The 21781-nt window shown below is 44.9% G+C and overlaps 1 protein-coding gene across 1 annotated transcript in view; it reads left to right on the forward strand.

The window, feature by feature from the left end:
- RBM41 (RNA binding motif protein 41) overlaps positions 1-21781 on the forward strand; it is a 263207-nt gene that overhangs the window by 35444 nt on the left and 205982 nt on the right. Inside the window, exon 2 of the mRNA XM_069613048.1 lies at positions 14134-14250. Within this exon, the coding sequence (XP_069469149.1) occupies positions 14134-14250 (117 nt within the window). The remainder of the gene's footprint in view (positions 1-14133; positions 14251-21781) is intronic.

A 21781-nucleotide genomic window follows, 5' to 3' on the forward strand; every position in this document is an offset into this window, starting at 1 on the left:
TGGTAGCTCCTGTTTGAGATATAAAAGTGCATTAAGTGCATGAATGTAAACATTTTGTTGGCACTACCAGTGCCAGTATATATTGAAAGGGAATGGAAGCGGGTAGGGCAGTAGGGTTGGGGATGCACAGACAAGGGAGTCGACACTACGTACTTTTATCACATCATTATTTACATATAAGTTCATAACATTTTTTTTTTTTTAAATACCCTTAAATGTAATTATACTTGTCAGCAACTTTCTCAATCAGGTGCATTTCTGTCACACACAAGTTCATATTCACACATTCTTTTCATTTGCATTGTTTGCTGTTGTCTGTGCCCCCTCATCCCCCTCTTCCTACACATTATTATATGCTCTTCGTACATCCGTCAAATGTATCCAATACTTGAGGCCCATCACTTTTACAGCCGTAGGGGTGCAAAACACCACTTCATATGGGCCATGGAACCGTGGTGCATTTCACCAGCGCACAAAGCTCCCGACATAAATGAATTCACCCGGCGTCAGTTGTACCTGGGCTTCAGGCTCTGTAACTGACCCTGTTGTGTTCCCCTCTTCTCTCGTGAACGGTGGTGAAAGCTGCTTTGATATTGCGCGCGCTGCCCTTGTTAATTTTTTCAAGTAGACTGTGAACTCATCTCCCAATATCGCAGTGCTTCGGTGTGCATCTGAGTGTTCGCGCAGTGGGGAGTGTGCTGTGTGCATTCGTCTCCCGGTCACAATTTCGTGCGGGGACAAATGGTGGTCCTTGCTTGGCTGATTTCTCAGCTCAAACAGTGCAAGGGGTAAACAGTAAATCCAGTTCTTTTTTAATGAAAAACATAGTTTCGATAATCTTCCTTTTAACAGGCCGTTCATCTTTTCTACCACGCCATTACTTTGAGGATGATAAATAGAGCACAACTTATGCTTTATTCCCAATAGCGTCGTTACTTCCTTGAAGAGTTCGTTTACAAAGTGAGTGCCGTTGTCTGAGCGAATCACGTCACAAATTCCCCAGCGCGGAAATACTTCTCTCACTAGGAATTTCGCAGAGCTTTTAGCATCAGGTCGTGCACATGGGCCTGCTTCCACCCATCTTGAAAATGGGCACACAACCACAATCATGTAACGTGCCCCATTACACCTCTCTCCCATGTCCGCGTAGTCAATATGTAGCTCTCTGAATGGCCCAATCGGTTTTGGAATTGTTCCTCTTATTGTACGTAATGTCATTCCTGAACTGTATATCTGGCATGTTGTGCACTCCAATGTCAATCTAGATAAGTGCTCCTGAAGACAGGGCACGAACCACTCTTCCTGTATCTCTGCTGCAATGTTTCGTGTTGTGTGCTGGGAAGTGTAGTTGTTGAAATGCTATTTCTAATAATTTTACTGGCATTACCACTTTTCCTGAGTTATTTTGTCGCCACAGCAAGTCTGTTGCTGATTGGCTGCACCCTCGTTTTACCCACATCGCCTTTTCATCTGCACTTGCTCCTTCCTGCAACTCTAGTATTTGTGATATAGGCATTGTATTGTACCCTTCTGGAAGCTCTTCGTTTGTCTTCTGCTGTAGCATGTATTCACCTGATTCACATTTCTCAAAGTATGAGGCTTCTTTGGCAGCCGCGTCCGCTGCCGCGTTTCCCAAAGACACAACATCTGTGTTGGACGTATGTGCTTGGCACTTCACTATTGCTACCATAGTGGGATCTCATAGGGCTTCAATTAACTCCTTCAGAAATTCTGCATGTTGCACTGCACTGGAGTCCCATCTGCTCGTCGAAACCCTCTCCGCCCCCATCTTGCCAGACCTCCATGTACTGTTGTCGTCATATAAGCTGAATCTGTGTAAATTGTCACCGCGCACCCTTTAGCTGCGTGCAATGCTTCAATTAGGGCAATGAGTTCTGCTGCTTGTGCTGAGAAATGTGATGGAAGGCGGTACTGCACTAGTGTCTCATACTCACCGTCTTCTAGTCTCACTAATGCCATACCCACATGTTTTTCTCCTGTGTCCACGTCAATTGATGCTGATCCGTCTACAAAGTACACTTCCCCCTCGGTCAGGGCATTCTCGCACATCACTGTGTCCTCCCCTCTTTCTCATGTGTAAATTGCACAATCGTGTTCCTGCATGTCCTCCAGTGTGCATGCTTCTGTAATGAATGTTGCCGGATTCACTGTCCTGCATCGCACCACATGGATATTGGTGCTGGACAATATTATTTCATAGGCGGTTGCTCGCTGTGTGGTCAGTGTACTCTTTGACCTTTCGAGTATTGCAAATAATGAATGCTCCACAAACAATGTCACAGGGCATCCCATTACTATTGTGGCACTTTTCTCAATTCCGAACGCGGCTGCAGCGAGCGATTGCTCGCACGCGAAATGTCTTTGCATCACAGCATCCAAAGTGCCACTATAGTAAGCCAATGGTTTGTGTCCTAGGGACGTCTTTTGTGTCAGTACAGCTGTCATGAGTGTCCCCTTGCAGTGTCAGAACAGGTAAAATTCGCGCCCATAAACGGGATTTGCGAGCACGGGAGCGCTTGAAATCAACTCTTTTAATGACTTGAAGGAGGTGCTCATTTCTTCTGACCATTCTATTTTCTTGTTCTCCTGTTGGGCCTCCTTGAGCGCTTGCAGTAAGGGTCTGGCGTATGCTGCATAATCTAATATCCATGCTCGGCAATAGTTGCACATTCCCAAGAATTTCTGCATCTCCTTCACTGTTGTGGGTTCTCTTACTGATCTTATTGCTTCTACCCTGTCGGGGATTATTCTTTTTCCATCTTTTGATATTAGCTGTCCCAAGTATAGCACTTCTGTCAGACAATATTGTAGCTTTTCCTTGTCTACTTTGTACCCCTTATTGGCCAACAGGGTTAGGAGTGTTATTGAATCTTTTCGGCATGTTTCTTCATCCTGTGCACAGACCAGTAAATCGTCTACGTACTGAATAATTGTGCTCTCAACTGATAAGTTTCCTAAGTCTTCATGTAGTATGCGGTTGAATATGCTCGGGCTCTCACAGTATCCCTGTGGTAGTCTGCAATGTTCATATCTCTCCCCCCCTGGTGTAAATGCTGTCAGGTATCTGCTCTCTTCAGCCAAGGGGATGGAGAAAAAGGCATTTTCAGATCGACCACCGTGAAGTGTGATGCCGTTTTTGGGATGCTGCATAATATTGATGCAGGGTTCGGGACCAAAGGGAACTCTTTCTGTATTACATCATTTAGGGGGCGTAAATCCTGGATCATCCTCCAAGACCCTCCCTTTGCTTTTTTAATTGGGTAAATGCATGTGTTACATGGGGAGTTTGAAGGCACTATTATCCCTTGTGCTAGTAGTGCATTTATTGTCTCTTTTATCCCTTCTTCAGCTTCACAGGACAATGGATATTGTTTCACTCGGGGTAGAATCGCTCCTTGTTTGAGCTTTATTATCACTGGTTGTACTCCATGCAACAACCCTACGTCATGGGGGCCTGTTGTCCACAAATTATTTGGTACTAGCTTCATGTCATCATCGAAGAATGACGGTGGTGCTCCCACCACTGCCATCAGCTGGACAGGGATTTCTCTAGCCTGAATCAAAATGTCACAGGGCATTGCTATTTCCATTACTATTTCACCATCCCCTTCCGAATCTGAAAAGAGATCCTCATCAGTTTAAGTCTCGCAGGGCAATATTAGCATTGGTACACAGTACTGTACGCCACTCACACCCTTCTATATCCATTCCAATCACCGAGATCCTTTTCGCAGATACCTGTACAGCGTGCAAGTCTAATGATACCACTGATCCTGGTGCTATGTCAGGGTGCACTATTGGGCGGAAGAGGAACTCCGCCGGTATTCTCCAATCCATTCTTTTTAGCTCAGGAACTATGGGGGCCAGCGTCTTCAGTCCTTCAATAAACATTCTCTCGTCCACTGGCAAACCACGTATTTCTGGTGCGGTTGTGTGAGCCTGTACTACCAGCATTACACGTAATGGGCATATTCCTGGTGTTGAACACACTATACCTCTCTCAGTGAATGATATCGTCATATTGAGTTTGCTAAGTAGATCCCTTTCTAGTAAATTTATTGGCAAATGTTCATAATACAGTAAGGGTGTTTTTACAGTTTTACCCCCTACCGTTACATCCAATGCTTCTGTATAAGGAACTTCAATTACAGCCCCAGAGAACCCCTGCGTCTCTAACTTCCAGTTAGATAACGGGAACCGGCCCTCTCTAATACATGATTTCTCCGCTCCCGAATACACCATGAATATGAACTGCTTGTCTCCTATCTGCGCCCCTACCAATGGTTCCTCTGCTGCATCGTAGGTGGTAGATAGGACTGGACACGCAAGTGTTCTCTGTGGGCTGTCCTATGCGGGGTGCCTCATTGACCCCCCTTGGTTGAACACGCTCCCTGAAACCACTGACACGCCATTATAGGGGGCTGGTGCTGGGGCTCCGTTGGCTGTTGTCGCTAAAGGGTTGCCTGGCGTGTAGTGCATGGTATCATTGTTTTGTGGGTGATTCTGTGTTCTGTATTGATGTCCCTGTTGTTGCTCATTGTACCCCTGCCCTGCGTTTCTTTGTTGTTGTCCCATTGGGAGACCATATGGGCTCCCCGGATGGGGATGGCCATAATGTTCTACCTCTGGAAATCCGCTGCTTGGTCTGCTTCTGCACTCCCTAGAGTAATGTCCCCACCTCCCGCAGTTCCAACAACTCCCTTGCGCACCTCTGGGACCCTGCCATCCATTTCCTCCCATTCCCCCGTACCCTTGTCCACCTCCTCTTCGGCCCCTGTACCCACCTCGTCCCCCTCGAGGGGCCCACTCTTGCCACTGTGGACCTCCGCCCTGCTCCTGCTCGTTCCACTGCCGCTGTCCTGCTCCTGCCCAATTAGTTGCCATCCTTCCTTGTATTGCTACCAGCCCCTCCTCTTCCTCATCTCCCTCCCTGTTGTGTGGGAGCGCGGCTACTGCTGCTGCGACCTTCACCAACTTTGTTTGCACTAGTTTCGCTTCGTCTGCCAATCTTTTCTGCGCCACCTCCTTCTCCCTTTCTTTTATTCGCTTACAGTGGTGCACTATTATGCTCTGAATTTCAGGCCATCCTTTCGCCTCAATACCTGCTATCTTGTCGAGCGCCTTTTGCACCTCTTTTGGGAGCCCCCTCTTTATAATGAAGTAAAATAATGATGTTGATTGATACCAGGGCGTGCCCGTTTCTGTTCTCCACATCTCTTGGACCCGAAAAATGTAATCCATAGCATCTTCCCCGTCATTCATTGTACACTGCATTACTGACTGTAAGTCTGGGGTATCTGGAAACGTTTCCCGCAAAGCATCCCACACCCTTGCACCCACTGTGTTAAAGGAGGCCCCATCATGGCGATCGCAGTCTAATGTTACTCCCGGGAAACCAGCCTTGACCCATACTCTGTCGGCCTGATCCCCCACTGCTGATACAAGCAAGCTCTTCACATCCCCTATTGCTAGGGGTACCCCGGCAGTGTGTTTCTCAAAGGCGTATATCCACTTGCTCGCCCCTCCGGATAACGGGGGCAATAACTTTAATAAGTTGGCCTTATCCATCTGAGCCCAGGGTATGTAATTCGGCCTCCCTCCTCCCCTATGTATTAGCGGGAGCTGCAGCTTTCCCTTCGTTGTCGTATCTGTACCCGCCTTCACTCCTGATTTTCCTAATGATGCCATTTTCCCCACCCGGTTCCTTAATCGCCCTGTCCACTCATCATCCAGTGTCCTCATTGAGCATGCACCATCCAACCCTTCGCTTCCCCCTCCCATTGCCATACTCAACCTGTCGCTTTCTTCCAAATCATCCCTTATATCACATAGTAGCTCCTCCCTCTCTCCTACAGGCCTCTCTTCATTGTCAGTACATCCCTCTCTTGCCTCTAGTTCAATTATTCGGGTTGGTTCTTCCTGGATTCTGAACAGTATCTCGCTTTTTTTCCACCCTTCTTCAAATGGTCTACCCTCGCTCTGCGCTCTAGACGCATGCTCTGATCTGGCCGCATTAAGTGCGGTCCGCTCACATATGCTTTTTATCCTCGAGAGCTCGTCTTTCGCTATGGAGAGCCTTGATTCTAGATCGTCTGTTAGTTTTTCTATGTCCACCCTTGGTGTGCTCACCTGAGCTCGCTCCCTATGACTCTCGTATGGAGGGGGTGCTGTTGGCCCTTGCGTTGTGATAGTTGTCTGTGGGGGCACATAAGTCGGGTCACTGTATCCCTCTGCGGGCACTGGCTTGTTTAGTATTGGGTACAACCTGGTTACTTCTATCGGTGGCTCTTCCTCTGGCAATACCTTATCATCTTTTTGTATCATTAACGGATTATCAGTGGTAGACGGTAGATCAGGATCTAATTCCCTCACCTTAGGCGGCGGTATCTCTTCAAACAGTCTCCAGAGGTCTAATATTTCTCTCCTATTATGCAACTGCTTCCCCTTGTATTTCAAACAAATGCATGTGGCTACCATATCTAGGACACTCTTGTCAAATGAACCCCCTTCGGGCCATATCTGAGGCAACCCCTCCCCCTTCAGCTCTGTGATCCATTGGTCATGGTATTTCTTAATCCGTTCCGCGTACCCAGGTAGGTTCTTGCAAATATGTGATAAGGGTGTTTCTGCCCCCATACCTTGTGCCCACCTGGTACTTGTGTATCTCTATGTATCTCGATATCTCAATATAAACGTATCACCATGTAAGTTCGCGTATTTTATGTCTTACTGAATCGTGGGGGCCTTCGTGTTCCTCCCTCCGCCTGCACACCATGAGATTGGCTGTGCACAGCCTCTATTCTATTCTCTTTGGGGGGCACGTACAAGAGCAAACCATCAGTAATCTCAACAATGCTAATCCAAAAATCAGAAAGGTACACACTCACTTCACCTTATTACTCTTATCTTTATGATGCTTTGTTTGGTCACACTTACCATGACCACTCAATGGCTATGCATTTCTGACCATTTTTACACAACCATTACACCAAATTATCTCCTGACACATACGATGTTCACACACCCCTCTGTAACACTCTATTCACAGTTCAATTTGTCCTCCCTGGCCGGCTGTCCCTGTCCGTCTTATTCAGATATATGTATATATATATATATATATATATATATATATAGGTTTGATCTTCAATTTTAGAGTAAAACTCTGTCTCTTTACTTTATCTCTTTGGTTTTGTACTGACCCACTTTTAGTTTTCCCGTAACCCTAAAGAAAAGAATAGAAAGAATAGCAGTCACTAATATATTCTCCGTGTCTCCCTTTGCCAGACACTTTTATCTTATTTTCCACTTCTTCATATATTCCCAGTACTAGTCAAGATAGCACTATGCGGTGCCGCCTTCCACCCCCTCTCGGAGCTAGGTTCCCGTCACTTTTATCTCTTAATCACCTCTTAATCCTAATGGCCATATGCAAAGAAAAAGCGAAGAAAGTTTAAGATGGTCTTTAGTAGACCCAACGTGCCCCTTTTTTACCCCGCCTCGTTCCCTGTCCTAAATTTCCTCCTCTACTCCCTTTATGATCGCTCGCATTCAATACTCACGTGCCCGTCTTGAACCGAGAGTCTCCGAAACTGGGTCCGTCCAGGCAGTGCTGCCGTACGCTCAACAGTCAGCCCCGGCTCCGGCGAGCGGTACTCAAAGGGGATTTTTCAACCGGGATCCCGTACCCTCTCTCTGTTGAGTGCGCACTTCTGAGCGTACCGGTCGCCGTTGGCGGGCAGCCTCCTGGAGCCGGCGCACCGTGCATATCCCTTTTCGACCAGAGATTTTCGTGCCAAAAGGGGACGGTAGGGATATGTTGGGAAAAAAAATAATAATCACGCTTTCGGGGTCACCACTGAAGGCAAGCGTCCCCAACCAGCACGATCCTCCCCGCAATGAGAGACAATGATGGACTCTCCCAGAATGGGAATAAGGCCAAGACAAAGTGTGGGTGAGCGTAAATGGGAGTTTATCATTCAGAATAGGGCATGCAAAGAACTCTGCAACCTCTGAGAGCGCTCTGTCTGACAATAGCAAAGACAGGCATATATATTTACAAAAAACGTCATCAAAACCTACACACTATAGGGGGCACAAGTACAATGGGATTGGGTGGCGACGACTAGCTATAGGTGCTGCTGTGATGTGGTTGGTCTTGGCTGGAGGACGTCACTGGTCAGCCTCGTGGGTTGGGCTGGGCCTGGCGGGTCAGCTGGGTCCATCCGGGCGGTGTTGTTGTGCCACTGTGGCCAGTGTCAGAGATGAATGTCTTTTCCTGACTTCTTTGCCCTAGGCCATGCACACCGCAGTCATTCAGTCATTTGCAATATTATTCTCTTTAGTAAATCTCCCAATAGGTTATGCTACAGGTTAATGCAACACAGGAGGAATGCACCTTGAGAGGGGTTTGATGGCGATTCATCAGTACATGGTTACCAGTGTCCTGTTGACCGGGTACCATAGGTCGTGGGGCTGGGTCTCAGGGCATGGGACAGACGGTACATGTCCTCCTGTCTTGTTAGAAGTCGTTATGAATGTGTTGCTGTAATGTTGCCATAATATTGGGTGTCCTAATTTTACAGGGGCCATTAACCTAAGGTGATCCGGTGGGTTGTGGGGTGTAAGAGAGGGCGCCTCTGGATTTATGTATTCAGGCGGAGGTTTACTGCTGGGCTGTAAATAATGCAGGTGGTGGGCCGTGGCCTTGGGTGCTGCAGAGGGAACTACAAATCTTTGAAGCGGCTCCAGCCTAGTTGGGGGAGGTGGAGCAGCGCGGCGCGGGCCTCTGCTCTCTCGTCTGGCAGGCTTCGCAGGGAGGGGGGGGGGAATGGCCTTGCACATATTCACAAAGGTATCTTCCTCGTGTGTTGCCGTTTTTAGGTGGAAGCATCATAAACATTCGAATACTATACAATACTCATTGAATCATTCCAAAGCTTACATTTTAACTTTGCTAAATGCCTCTCAAATATAGCCAGTCCGAGCACATTATTTGTACACTATGTTTTAACAACTACAACATTTTGGTATATGCATATACATTTGCAGTAAGTGAGGTAGTGGTGAGGTTGGTGGAGCACATAGAAAACGAATCGCCACCGTACGTGACGGTAGTGGCACATAAGGGGCTTGGACATACACACATGAAGGGTGCATTCTCGCGCGTCCTTCACACGAGCCCTCAGTATGGTTGCATTTGTCTTTCTTTGCACTCTAGCAGCATTAGTTCGGTTATGGCGCGGGACCGTGGGGTGTAAACCTTTCAATGATACGCATAACAAATAACCCCCCGGGACGCTTCTACTATTTGTACATAACTGCAGTGGTGTGGGTGCTTCATTGCTAATGCCATGTGAACATGCATTCTGCCATATCTATACGTTTTACAGGTTTTCTAATCAAAGAGATTTGTGGAGAAAATGCGCCCATCGCAGGTAGTTTTGGCATTAGTATTTGGGAACTTTTGCTTTTATCCGAGGGCCATTTTACAGTTCTTTTTCCACCCAGGCTCTGCTGGCCGGGTCATGTTGGGAGCAGTGATACACTGCGGAAGGTGAAATGTTACAGTGTTGGTATCTTACACTAGCTCATGTCCGTCTTGTTCGTGGGAACGGGCTCACAGCGGATCTGCCAGGTAGCTGTGGCCACAGGGATAATTGAAACTCTCCAAAGGTGGGGGCCGCGCTGCAGTGTGCCGAGCTCACACCATCTTTATTAGACAAAATGGTTCCTGAGGCCTAGCTAAATTCAATATGTTTGGGCAATGTCTTCAGCAGGTGAGCCATCCACCACCTGGGCCCTGGTGGTAAGGAGGGGACGCCTGATGAGCCATGGCCCTCACCAGGGGAGGGGATGTAGGCAAGGGGGGTCTTTTTGGACCAATCCTCTCCTACATTTCCCCCCTTTCGTAGCTGAAACAGTGCCCTGGGACGTCCAAATGTCTCAGCCAGAAATTGTTAGAGCTATTGAGCTGCTGAAAAACTCTCGGGCAGCTGGTCCAGATATGGTGAGTAACGTGATGTTAAAAAAGAACATACTTCAATGGGCACCTTTTATTGAATGTCTTTTTAAGAAAATTGCCACTGCCAAGAAATTACCCGATTCTTGGGTAACTGCAATAGTGGTCCTGATCCACAAGAAGGGTTGTAGGGAGTCTCCAGAAAACTACCGTCCAATTGCCCTGTTGGACTCAATCGGTAAACTATTTGGATCGAACCTCAGGGTGAAATTGGTGAACTGTGCGAAACACGCTGGAATCCTTGATGTTCGCCAAACAGGTTTTACAAAGGGAACTGGAGTAGACGTCAATCTTGCATTATTAACAACTCTGAAACTAGATGCCATAAAAACAAAAACTAAGCTTCATCTAGCTTTCATAGATATGAAGCAAGCATTCGACTGTGTCAATCGAGATTTGCTTTGGTCAAAATTGCGCAAGTGGAACTGTCCGTCTGAGATCCTTAATCCAATTCTTGCACTCCACTCGAAGACCTCGTTTCGAGTTCGCCTTAATAAAAGCGGTGAATTATCAAACAATATACCCACTACAAGGGGAGTCAAGCAAGGCTGCCCTCTCGCAGCAGATTTATTTAAATAATTCCTCGCGGATCTTCCGATTCATCTTGAGAAAGCTCACAGTTTCCCTCCAAAAATAAACAAGATCTTGGTAAGATACATGGCTTATGCTGATGATTTGGTCCTGATAGATAGAACGCAGATTGGGCTACAACGTCTATTACACTGTCTGAACGAGTATTTATCCATCAATGAACTCATTATCAACACAGACAAAACTAAAATCCTCTCAATCGGTCATGTGACCAGCAGAAAAGATCGTGCATTTAAGTGGATGGTGGATGGCCAGGTCTTAACATCTGTTAAACTGGATTCCTAAATAGCGGATTGAGTTAACACTTCAATCTGTGAAGATCAATGGGTGAAAGTCTTAAAATTGAAATCTGCAAGACTAGCACTGCAAGTGGCTAGGATAAAAAAGGACTTTGGCAAATTTTCGCTTACACCAGTGCTCATGTTCTACCAACAAAAGGTAGTACCAATTTTAACGTTTGGTGCAGAAGCCGGTTGGAACATCAGTGAGTCAATATGGAATCAATTGGAGGTCCTTTTTTGGAGACGTGTCCTCAACCTTCCGCCTTGCGCACCAATGGTACTGATACGTCATGAGCTATCATTGAACTTATTGTTTATCCAGGTGTTATGGAAATCTATCTCACTAATGCGTAAAATGAAAGAGATTGTTGGAGCTCCTGCCTACAAGATATTTGCGATTAATGAAGAGTTGAATCTCAGCTGTCTGTTGAGCCAATTGCATTCGAGAGTACTAGAATGGATTGACGCAGCTGAAATCAGTAACTATGACCTCTTTTCCCGTCCTCAGCACGTTAAAAGAAAATTTGAAGCTTGGGCATGGATTGTTAACTTAGAGAATCAGAATAAACTTGTTGCAGCAAATTGGCTTGGTTTCGAGCAGAAAAAACTGAATATACAGCCAAACTATCTGACACGATGCTATTCTCGCTACTACCGAGATCAATTCCTCCGCTTTCGTCTAAATACTCTGCACTCCAAAGAAATCCTGTGGCAAAGGAAAAATCCTGCAGTGAACAACAACTGCTGCCGTTTTTGCCTGGAGGCGGCGGAATCTTTGTAACATCTAATATTAGATTGTCAGGCAATCTGTGACCTCCGTTTGAAACATCTGGGTAATTTTGCCCCCTTAGATGGGGATATGGCAGCGTGGTGGAATAGGATTTCATCTGGCAACAACACGAAACATGTGTGTGCAACTGTCAACTATTTGAATGTACTCTTGAAATTCCCTGTTTAGCCCAACGGAGGCATATCGGCCATGATTAGGTTGAGAACTTGCTGTCAATGAAAAAAATTATTGCTATAACATCTGCTTTAACATCTGATGTCAAGGAAAGGAGCCTCGCTCTCCTCCCCTTGCTTTTCTTCTCCTCTTCTTACTCTTGTGTTTTGAACCAAAAGTTTTTTCGCTATGTTAAAACTGTAGTTTTTCAATAAAAAAAAAAAAAGCATTTACTTCTTCTTTTTTTGTCGGAATCTAAGGTCTCTAAGAACAATGTACGTTTATGATCAACTGAATGACCGATACAGAACCGATGCAGAGAATTTGGGGTTTTTTGGTTTTTGTTCTCTCCTCCCCTTTTTAATGATTTTGATGCAAGTTGCCTTTGTGCTGGCTATTGACGAATGAATTGGAACCAAGGAATTGGTGTTGGTTAGTTAAAATTGGCAAAAGTGTAAATAAACTAAATGTCAAAAGAAAAAATAATACGGCCATTCTAATGTCGCTACACTAGTCATCTGTGCTAATATCAAACCGTCGCATGAAATTATAAATACTGTTTTCATGCAATTTAATGGTCATTTTATTTAATCTCTGTTCAGACTCCAATCTGCTGTGCTGAAGGGTCATTCAACCCAGTGCTTCAAAGCCATACCAGTGGCATTAAGGCACTATACAAATATCAAGTAACATACAGACCTCGTCCATGCTGCACATTTTCAGCCTTGAGTCATTGCAGTGCACCCAGAAAGCTCCCTCAGTGTTGTAGCAGTATGCAGTGTAGTGTCCTGAGCCAAAGCCTTTCCCATGATGCCTCACCACAGCCGAGAGGTCATAAATGTTGCTTTGTCAGGAGAAGCAGGGGTTTCTCCACAGCAGTATGGTTCCATGTTCAACACCTTGTCAAAGAAGACATGGACCCCAATTTTTTCTCTGTGATTACGCCCAGAACACTGAAATCTTTTAAGGTGTAGCCGGAGGACCTGAGCTAGTCGGTAGATCAGCAACTGCTTTCTGGCCTCACTCAGAAGTGCTTTTGGGGAGGATTTCCGCTGCTTACCACAGCCGGTGTTGCACTGGTCACAAGCGTATATTCTTCCTTGTAGAGCCTCGGTTTCTGTAAATTTGGCCAACATTTCAGTAAGTGTGCATTCGGTAGAAGTGAGGGGCACAATGCATCTTCTACACACAAAGGTCGAGTGTACAGTGCAACGCAGGAATCGCAAACACAACCTACAGCTCAGGTGCCATCCCGAACCAGTGATAAGAACAAGAAACATCTTGTTGGACTCTGCACAGACTCTAACGTTTATAGACGAAATAAAAATAAAACTACTTGTATTCATCCATCTCTTCTCCATGTAGGTTCAGAGAGCTCCTCTGCAGGAACATAAGATATGCACTTCATGTAGATGTGTCTGTATACAGAGGGAGGTACGCTGACTGCATCTCCATATAACACTTGGTTTGACTCCCAGTTAAGCGCAGGCTGCGCCAGGCAGATGGATAAGACATGAAATGCCACCAAGTCACCTAGTATTCTTCTGACCTTTTAGAAATGTGGACTGTACAGCACCGTGCTTGCAACAGATTACAACAACTTTCAAATTCTGTGAATGGTTGCTTTGCACTTGAATTGCTGTTACTCTGCGTGGTATTGACATAGGTTGCGTAAGAGCCTCTCAGTGTGTTTGGCTAATCCGCAGACTAATCACATAGTTCTTCGTCCTGGGATGTCTTTCATTCATAACCTTTACAATTTTTCGTGAAAGCCAGAGGATCCAAGAACACTTTAGAAATGATTTTGAATTACAAAAAAGACGTATTTTTATTTTATTTTGTTTAAAGAAATATCAAGTAACATAACATAAAGAAGTAATTATTAGGAATTGATCTCGCCATCGACCACAATTTTGAAAATAATATTTGTACCTTTGTTTATACGTGTTGCATTTTTCATTTATTATTGCTCTCCACCCTCAGGTTCCTGTTCGGAATTGAACAACTGACACACTCTTTTTTTTTTTTTTCTTTCAGTAAAGTCCTTTCTTTAGATTCTACCACATAAGTCAGCTGGTATTGAGTAGCACTAATAGCTAATATCGTTTAGTGATGGATAGCATGTGCTTGATATATTGTTATGGTAGCATTTTTGCACCATAATTTCTTTTTCCAACAAAAGCTATTTAGAAACCATTTTATTGTATCGGACGAAACAATGGAAAAATATGCTTAGAATAATATTATGTCACTTGCTTTTGTTCTTTCTTTATGCTCAGGGTTAACAGTAGTCTCTCCAGCGATGACCTTATCCTGGAGGACTTGGAGACAGAAGGGGAACGGCAACTGAAGAGCCTCCTCCAACATCAACTTGATACTTCTGTCACTCTAGAACAGTAAGTATACAAGACAGTAGCGTGCTACGTAGGGACTCTAGATCTGTGATTAAGCAAGCATGCCTAAGTTTTAACGCACAGCTTGCTGTCTCCATCCACACAATCACTGTTATAAGAAGAGAACAACCCTTGACTTAGTGACAGGCTCAACTGTCCACTCACATAAGCCAGCAAAGCAGATTCCATACATGGTGTTTGATTTTAACTAGAGAAATTGCTGTAAAACCAGAGAATAATGTGACTGTATATTGTAAGGGTGCAGAAGTACGAGTCTGACAAACAGGTGGCATGTTGTGGATTATAGACGTTTATTAAAAACAAAAAAAAAAGAAAACCCCTAACTGTCCCTATTTCTAAGCAGGGTTTCCCTGACTCATATAAACTTCCCTTACATTCTAAATCACCTAAAGAAAAGGGATGATCTTTTTTGGTGGGAAGAATATCTCTCTCTTTCTCCCTCTGGGATATTCCCCTCCCAAGCTTCAGTTATAAGAAAAATGAAGTGTTCTTCATTAAGAGCAAGGTGTTAAAACAACGTCTCAAAAGGCTCCTTGGATTAACTCTCCATGAAGGGGAAAAGAAAGTTAAGTCTTAACACCAGACTGTTTACAACTCATGTTGGACTGTTCCCTTGCCCAGGTCTTTCTCAGATTTATCAGGATGCCAAGACAGGCTTATAAATAATCTTTTATAACCTGCTAGACCTGCAGGTCATGTGACTTAATTTATCTACTTGACCTTCGTGAAATACACTCGACCCACAAACTGGATGGCACTTTTCTTTTTACTGAAAAAAACATGGTGCCAACCTTAAGAAACATTACTGATGCCATCTACTTGCATTTTCATAACCATGAGGAGTGATGTTGCTTAGATTTTCTTAATATCAAAACTAAACTGCACATTTATTTTTTTACTGGGAAGACAGCGACTCATGAAACATGTTATAGAGAAAAATCCACAGATATTGATCACATGCAAAGACTACCACCATATAAAATGCTTGTTGCGCTGTCAGCAACACATTGCATAGATGTTAGATCTGTCATTTACCCTTCATAACAATGCAATTTGTTACACAGCACTTTGTGGTGAATTATTCTTGCTAGCAATGTACCGATGGGTGTTGTTATTACCCCACTTAATATTGCTCAATTTATCAACCTCGGAAGAATGAAACACTGAATTAGCCCTGCTGGAGATTCGAACATGAAGTGTGTGCTGACCTCATGTGAGAGGAGAACACTTCCCTTGGAAGCTGTCCTGAGAACCTGGGGGTGTGTGACATATGGAATTGTCTGTTCCCTGCACAACACAGATATGGGGTAGACTTGTACCACAAAGACATAGGAAAAACATGGTGCATCCTGTCATGTAGCACACTTGGAATGTATTATTTTCAAGATGGGATTTTACATAGCAGCTTGCATTGCAAGTAGTTTCCACAGATTTGGGATTTTTTAATGTTTTTTTTAATTCATTCAGTGAACATCCGTATGGCGCCTATACAGCAGAAAGTGTTTCCAGGTGCCACAAGATTAAGGGGAGGGGGAACAGAGGAGGATAAACCATAAACGGTCCTACTAGGCCTTGTGACATTCGGAGCCTGCAAGTGCAGCAAAAAAAACAGGAAGTGCATGGGGATGGGAGGATCAGGGCAAAGGGAATGTGAGGGGAAGGGAGGAGGGGGATGCAGGATGGAGGGGTTCCAGGGTCTGGGTAATTGCAGTGGGGGAGGCCCCCAGGTGTTGCTAAGTGTAATGGGGAGCTTGGAGGACAAGTGTGCTGGGGGAAGGGTCAACTAGTGCGAGGCGGGGTGGACCAGGCTCGGTAGTCTAGCCAGGGAAGGGTGCCTGAAGGCAAGTGCTGGTGGGGAGGTGCTGAGGCAGATTGGTTGAGGGGGTGTCCTGGCACCTGTATGTCTCAGAAGGGACCAGGCAGCCAGTTGCAGCAGCAGGGGGGCATTAGTAAGGAAGGGGGAGAGGGAAGGAGGAGGAGAAAAGGAAGGTCTTGAGAAGCTTCCGGAACTTAAGGAGATCCGGCTTAAGTTTGAGAGCCAGAGGAAGGCCATTCCAGAGGGCGGCCCCCGCCAGGGAAAGAGATCTACCCTCCCCTCTCTGCTTTTAGAAGCGTCTGACCTGCAGACAGTTGGAGCTAGAGGACCGAAGGTATTTAGGGAGAGAAAGCTGGATGTAGCGTGGCCGCAGGCCCCAGAACGCCTTGTGGATGATGCACAGGCTCTTAAATTTGATAATTGCAGCCTCCCAGAGCCAGTGGAGAGATTTTAGGGCTGGAAAGGGAGAATGCCTCTGAGGAGGTGAAGCTGAAAGTGAGCCTTCTCGGTAAGGTCAGTGATGTGAGGTTGGAAGGAAAGGGAGGAATCAGAGATGACGCCCAGGTTTTTTGCCTCGCAAGTGGGTGAGGGGGCCCAAGGAGGGCGGCCAGAAAGTAGTGGGGACATAAGGGGCGCAGGTTCCAATGAGAAGGATCTCTGTCTTACTGGCATTAAGACAGAGATTTTTAGCAGCACACCATGCCTGAATAGCAGTCAGACAATTGAGAATGCGAGAGGAGGTAGTGGAGGGAAGCTTAAAGGAGAGCCGAGTGTCATCATCATAACACTGAAAGTGAGGAGAGAAGGTGGAGATCAGGTGGGCAAGAGGGGCAAGGTAAATGTTAAAAGCCAGGGCGAGAGGATAGAGCTCTGAGGAACGCCGCAAGTAGAGAGTGCGGTAGAGGAGAGAAAAGGGCCCATTTTAACCTGAGAGGTCCGATTCGAAAGGAAAGAGGTCTGCCATGCCAATGTCTGGTCTGTGAACAGATCAAGGAGGATTAGAACAGAAGGAGAGTTGGAGTCGAGGTTAGAGAGCAAGTCTTCACAGGTGTTCAGGAGAGCAGTTCCTGTGCCTCTGGTTGCTCTGAAGCCAAACTGGTGGTCTTGGAGACAGCCAACAGATTTGGTGTGGTTGATTACTTAAGCAATGGCCAATTTCTCCAAACGTTTGCCCAAGAAGGGGGTAATGGAGATAGGGTGGTGGTTAGCTGGGCAGACAGCTTTTCTAGGAGGAGGTGCACAAGGGAGTACTTGAGAGTAGTGGAAAGGAGCCAGTGGCAAAAGAGTGATTGCAGAACTCAGCCAAAGAGGGAGCAAGGGTGGCAATGTTGTCCTTGATGGTTCTAGAGGAGCTGGGAAGCACCTGTTTGGAGGAGACTTTCATAGAGCAAACAGTCTTGGTGACCTCTTCCGGTGCTATGGGTGAAAAGGAGGGATGGAGGAGGGAGGCGAGTAGAGGAGAATGTGGACAGGATGTAGTTTTGGATGTGAAGTGGGCGGCCAAACCGTGCAGAGGGCCTGAGAAGGAAGAGGAGAAATAGAGACTGCAGCAGGGCTGGCAAGTTCCTTACAGGTTTAGAAAAGTTCAGCCGTGTTGTTGGTGGCCCCAAAGATGCAGTCTTGAATATGGGCCTGCTTCTTTGACTGGATCGAGAGTCAGTAATGCCTTTTGGAGCAGTTGGAAGGCCGGTTTGTCAGAGGATGTGCTAAAGGCCAACCATTTCCGTTTCGCAACTCTGCACTTGCTTTTCAGCGAGGCTAGGTCGGAATCACACCAACTGTTGCGCTTGGAGCCAGGCATCATGCAGATCTTAATGGCAGGGGCAAGGATGTCAAGGGTGTTGGAGAGGGGAAGGTTAGCAAGTACTGAGTCAGAGTGAGAGAAAATAGCAGGGGTGGAGGGGGGAATAAAAGATGCAGCAAAGGCAGCTACTGACACTCGCTTCATCGGTCGGATGATGGAGAAGGAGGTTGGCAGTGCAGGCAGAGGCTTAGTCGGGGAGTCCAGAAGCTCTAGATGAGTGGAAAGGAGAGAATAATCAGACCAAGAGAGAGGATTATTGAGAGGGTTAGAGAGAGAGAGAGGTCAGCTGAAATACCGCCTCCCGAGTGTGCCCGGCTGAGTGGGTTGGTACAGAGGGTAGATTGTTGAGGGATACGGAGTCACAGGGGTTGCGAAAGGTCAAGGCCGCATCAGGAGAGTTGAGATGAATATTCAAGTCTCCGTGAAGGAAAGAGGTGAGGTCGGCCCACGACAATAGGAAGAGGGAGACCGGCTCATGGGTCCTGTAGATCGTAGTGAGAGTGATCAATAAGGTAGGAGAGATGCAGAGCTTGAGGACAAGACATTCAAAGGAGGAGTAGGGTTGAATAGGTATGATAGAGGCAGGGATCCATTCAGAGAAGACCAGGGCCACTCCGCCTCCAGGCTGTTTGGTCCTGGACTTGGAGAACATTGTGTAGCCCTCAGGAAGAAGAGTGTCAAAAGCAGTGACCGAGCTTGCATTGAACCACGACTCAGTGAGTGTGAGGACGTCAAGGTCAAAGTCTTCAAGGAGGTGACAGATGTCAGAGGAGTATTACACAGCAGAGCGAGAATCGAGGGTAGCTATGTGAAGTTGGTTGCCACCTTTAAATTGTTTTCTGAGGAGGGGTACAGGGATGAGGAACCACCGTAGGAGGGGGGGTGGAAAAAGGGCGAGTGACAGGAGAAGGCAGGAAGTTAAAAAGAGACGGAAGACTCCTGTCAAGAAGAAGGAGGAGGTTGGGCTGAGAGTCCTGGGCCATGATAGTGCCATTATGATATACATTACAATATAATGCGCAAGTAAGTTGCGGCTTTGAAATGTGTATTAGAGGAAAGGACCTATTGGCGCTGGACGTAATGAAGCGAGGTAACGTTACACGATGATGAGTGAGAACCCTGATTTAACGAAATGGGCAAGTGATCGCCACTGCATCTGTTAACATAAATAATCGAATGCGCCCTTAACAACTAACCGCTCCGCTTCTGAGCAGGAGGTTGTACAGCTGATATCACGCGAATCGTTTGTTCAGCATTTGCCTGTGAATTGTGTTGTACTTTGTACATGCTGGCCTAGAGGGCCAATGTTGGTGATTGCCTCTTTATTGTATTAATAGTTTTATATTGACATCACTTGGCACAGTGATGAAACGACAAAATTTATCCTTTTTTTTAGCTCTATGCTTATTTCAATTTGTAATGGCATGGGTTATTACATCAATTAGGGGTTCCTCAATAATCTAAGAAGTATGTACACAAAGACTGCATAGGGTGTCACAATACTCAAGAAAAAGCACAAGCATGTAGGCAGGCAGCAATTCCTGAAAAGCCATTTCCCAATGTGTCTTGAGCACAGCATGGCAGCCCCATTCATGAGCAGACACAAGAACGGGCTCCAAATGCTTTTTGGAAGACACTAATCAAAAGCATCAACACACACACATCCCATTTTACAAAGGCCACGCCATCAAACAGATGAAATGTGCTCCATGCAGATTGACTTTTCAATACCCTCCTCAACCTGAATGTCATATTAGTACGTGATGAATATACAGACCACAATTAATTAACTCATGGTTCTCTCACCATCTAAAACAAATACTTGGTGTATGCCACCGGAGAATGAGTATGAGAAAACTGTGGTGTGGGCAGAAACTCTTCTAGGGTCAAACTCAATAGATCTCATGCGCATAGTTACAATTCTGAATTGGGTTTAAACAGCAGATTTGCCAGATGGGGAGTGTGGTAATTTGGAGCCTAATGACAAACACAGAGTTAGGTGTTGGGGATGAAGGGATATGAGATACCTAAGAGGGCTGTAGAGTAATCGGAAAGTAACGGTAGTGAGAAGGATTAGATGCAAAGCCGGCAGGCACAAAATGAGGGGGACAAAATAATGAGGAGAGATACAGGAGGGGAGGATACAAATGGAACAAGAGCCCTGGGGAGGTGATGGAAAAACAATGCAGTGAAAGGAGGAGACAAGGGAGACAAATAAGTATGACTTGCAGCATATGCCAAGATATTGCCCAAAATATCAACCGATTGGCTGCTTTTATCTTGCCAGTGGTAATGGTATATCTTTAAGAAGTGTGATGTATACTATTTTACATCTCTATGAAACGGATTGCCAGTAACTGCCCTCCATAAGTAATCTCATTACTATAGATACGCTGCTCATAGTGACAGATTACTTGAGGCATTAAAACTTAAAAGAAAGTTATTCTGATACTTATGAACTCCAGTCATTTTTCTATAAATAAAAGAAATAATGGCAAAATAATGACACATGAAAAACATTTTTTTCTAGATCTGGCATGTGATTATGGATAAAGGAACACACCCAATAAAAATTAGAATTGAAGCATATATCATCAGAAGTGAGTGATTCCAAGAATATATATGGAAATCATAAATTTAAACAACTCGAATGATATGTCAGAATATGTTAACATGTGCGCAGCAGATCAAATACAACCTGGGGTTGGTTTGCGCCAAGCTTATTTAAAAACCTGTGTGAAATAGTTTGGTTCTTATTTATTTGAACAGAAGTGAGTCTATATCCTAGATGAATGTAGATATGATTTACGAATCATATGATTGATATTTAGACTTAGAAATATGTACTTTAGATAGAGCATAAGGGCTTAATTTTACCATGCCATGATTCTCATGGAAAGTTCTAGACCTCCGTTTTTAAGGCAATGTTATGGAAATAATTTGAGTGCTTTTAAGGAAATTTAGAATAGGATGGATGGGGGCAATCCCAAAATAATAATAATAATAATAATAGGATACAACTTTTAAATTTGAAGGGAACATAACTATTCTGTCTAGTTGCAACTGCTTAAGGTGAAAATATTTGTACAAATTTGTAAATACTTCATTGTGACGTCTTATTTGGTGTTTAGTTGACAAGAGCAATGGTGGTAGGAATTGGGGGAATGTGATCAATACACTGAACGTATTGTAACAAGAGAGAGGATACATTTGTAAAATGTAATCGGGATGGGGATTGGTTTCTGAGGGATATGGTTTGGAATGCATTAGATACTGGGGAAGTTTGTGCTCAATTGGGGTCTGGAAATTTAGTCCAGACTATAAGATTGTTAATATGTGTTTTATTTTTGTTTTTCAATTTGTTCAATGTTCTGTTTACATGCATTTTCTATTGTCTGGAAATCCCAATGATTAATTTTGTTTTAACTCTGGGAATAGGTTTTTCTCTTACTTGTGATATAATGTTCATCACTTGTACACCCTTATGTTGAAATTATATAATGGGCAAAATGGATAGCAAAGATTTAGTATCACAATACTGTAGCAGTAAAGAACTGTGTTGTGAGTTGAATAAGAAATGAGTGAGCTAACAACAATAACCTGGCATTTTAAAGGTCTAAACTGTCCCGAAAGAGGAGAAAATTGATGGCAAGGATATGGAGGGCAAAAGCAGACTGTGTTTTTACAGGAGACACATTTAACTGATAAGATTAGGCAGCTTCTAACTAACTCTAGGTACCATAGGGAATAAAGATTTTCCATAATAACTTACTAGAAAGTCTTGATTCTATTAAAGACACGGAGGCGAGCATTATGCTTCTCTTTCTTTATTTACATATTTAAAGAAAAGCTCAGCAGCAAGGTATTTTTGTGCACCAAGTGTCGTATGAGTA

This window comes from Ambystoma mexicanum, chromosome 5p, assembly GCF_040938575.1.
Source record: "Ambystoma mexicanum isolate Mex_15411 chromosome 5p, UKY_AmexF1_1, whole genome shotgun sequence".
Taxonomy (NCBI): domain Eukaryota; kingdom Metazoa; phylum Chordata; class Amphibia; order Caudata; family Ambystomatidae; genus Ambystoma; species Ambystoma mexicanum.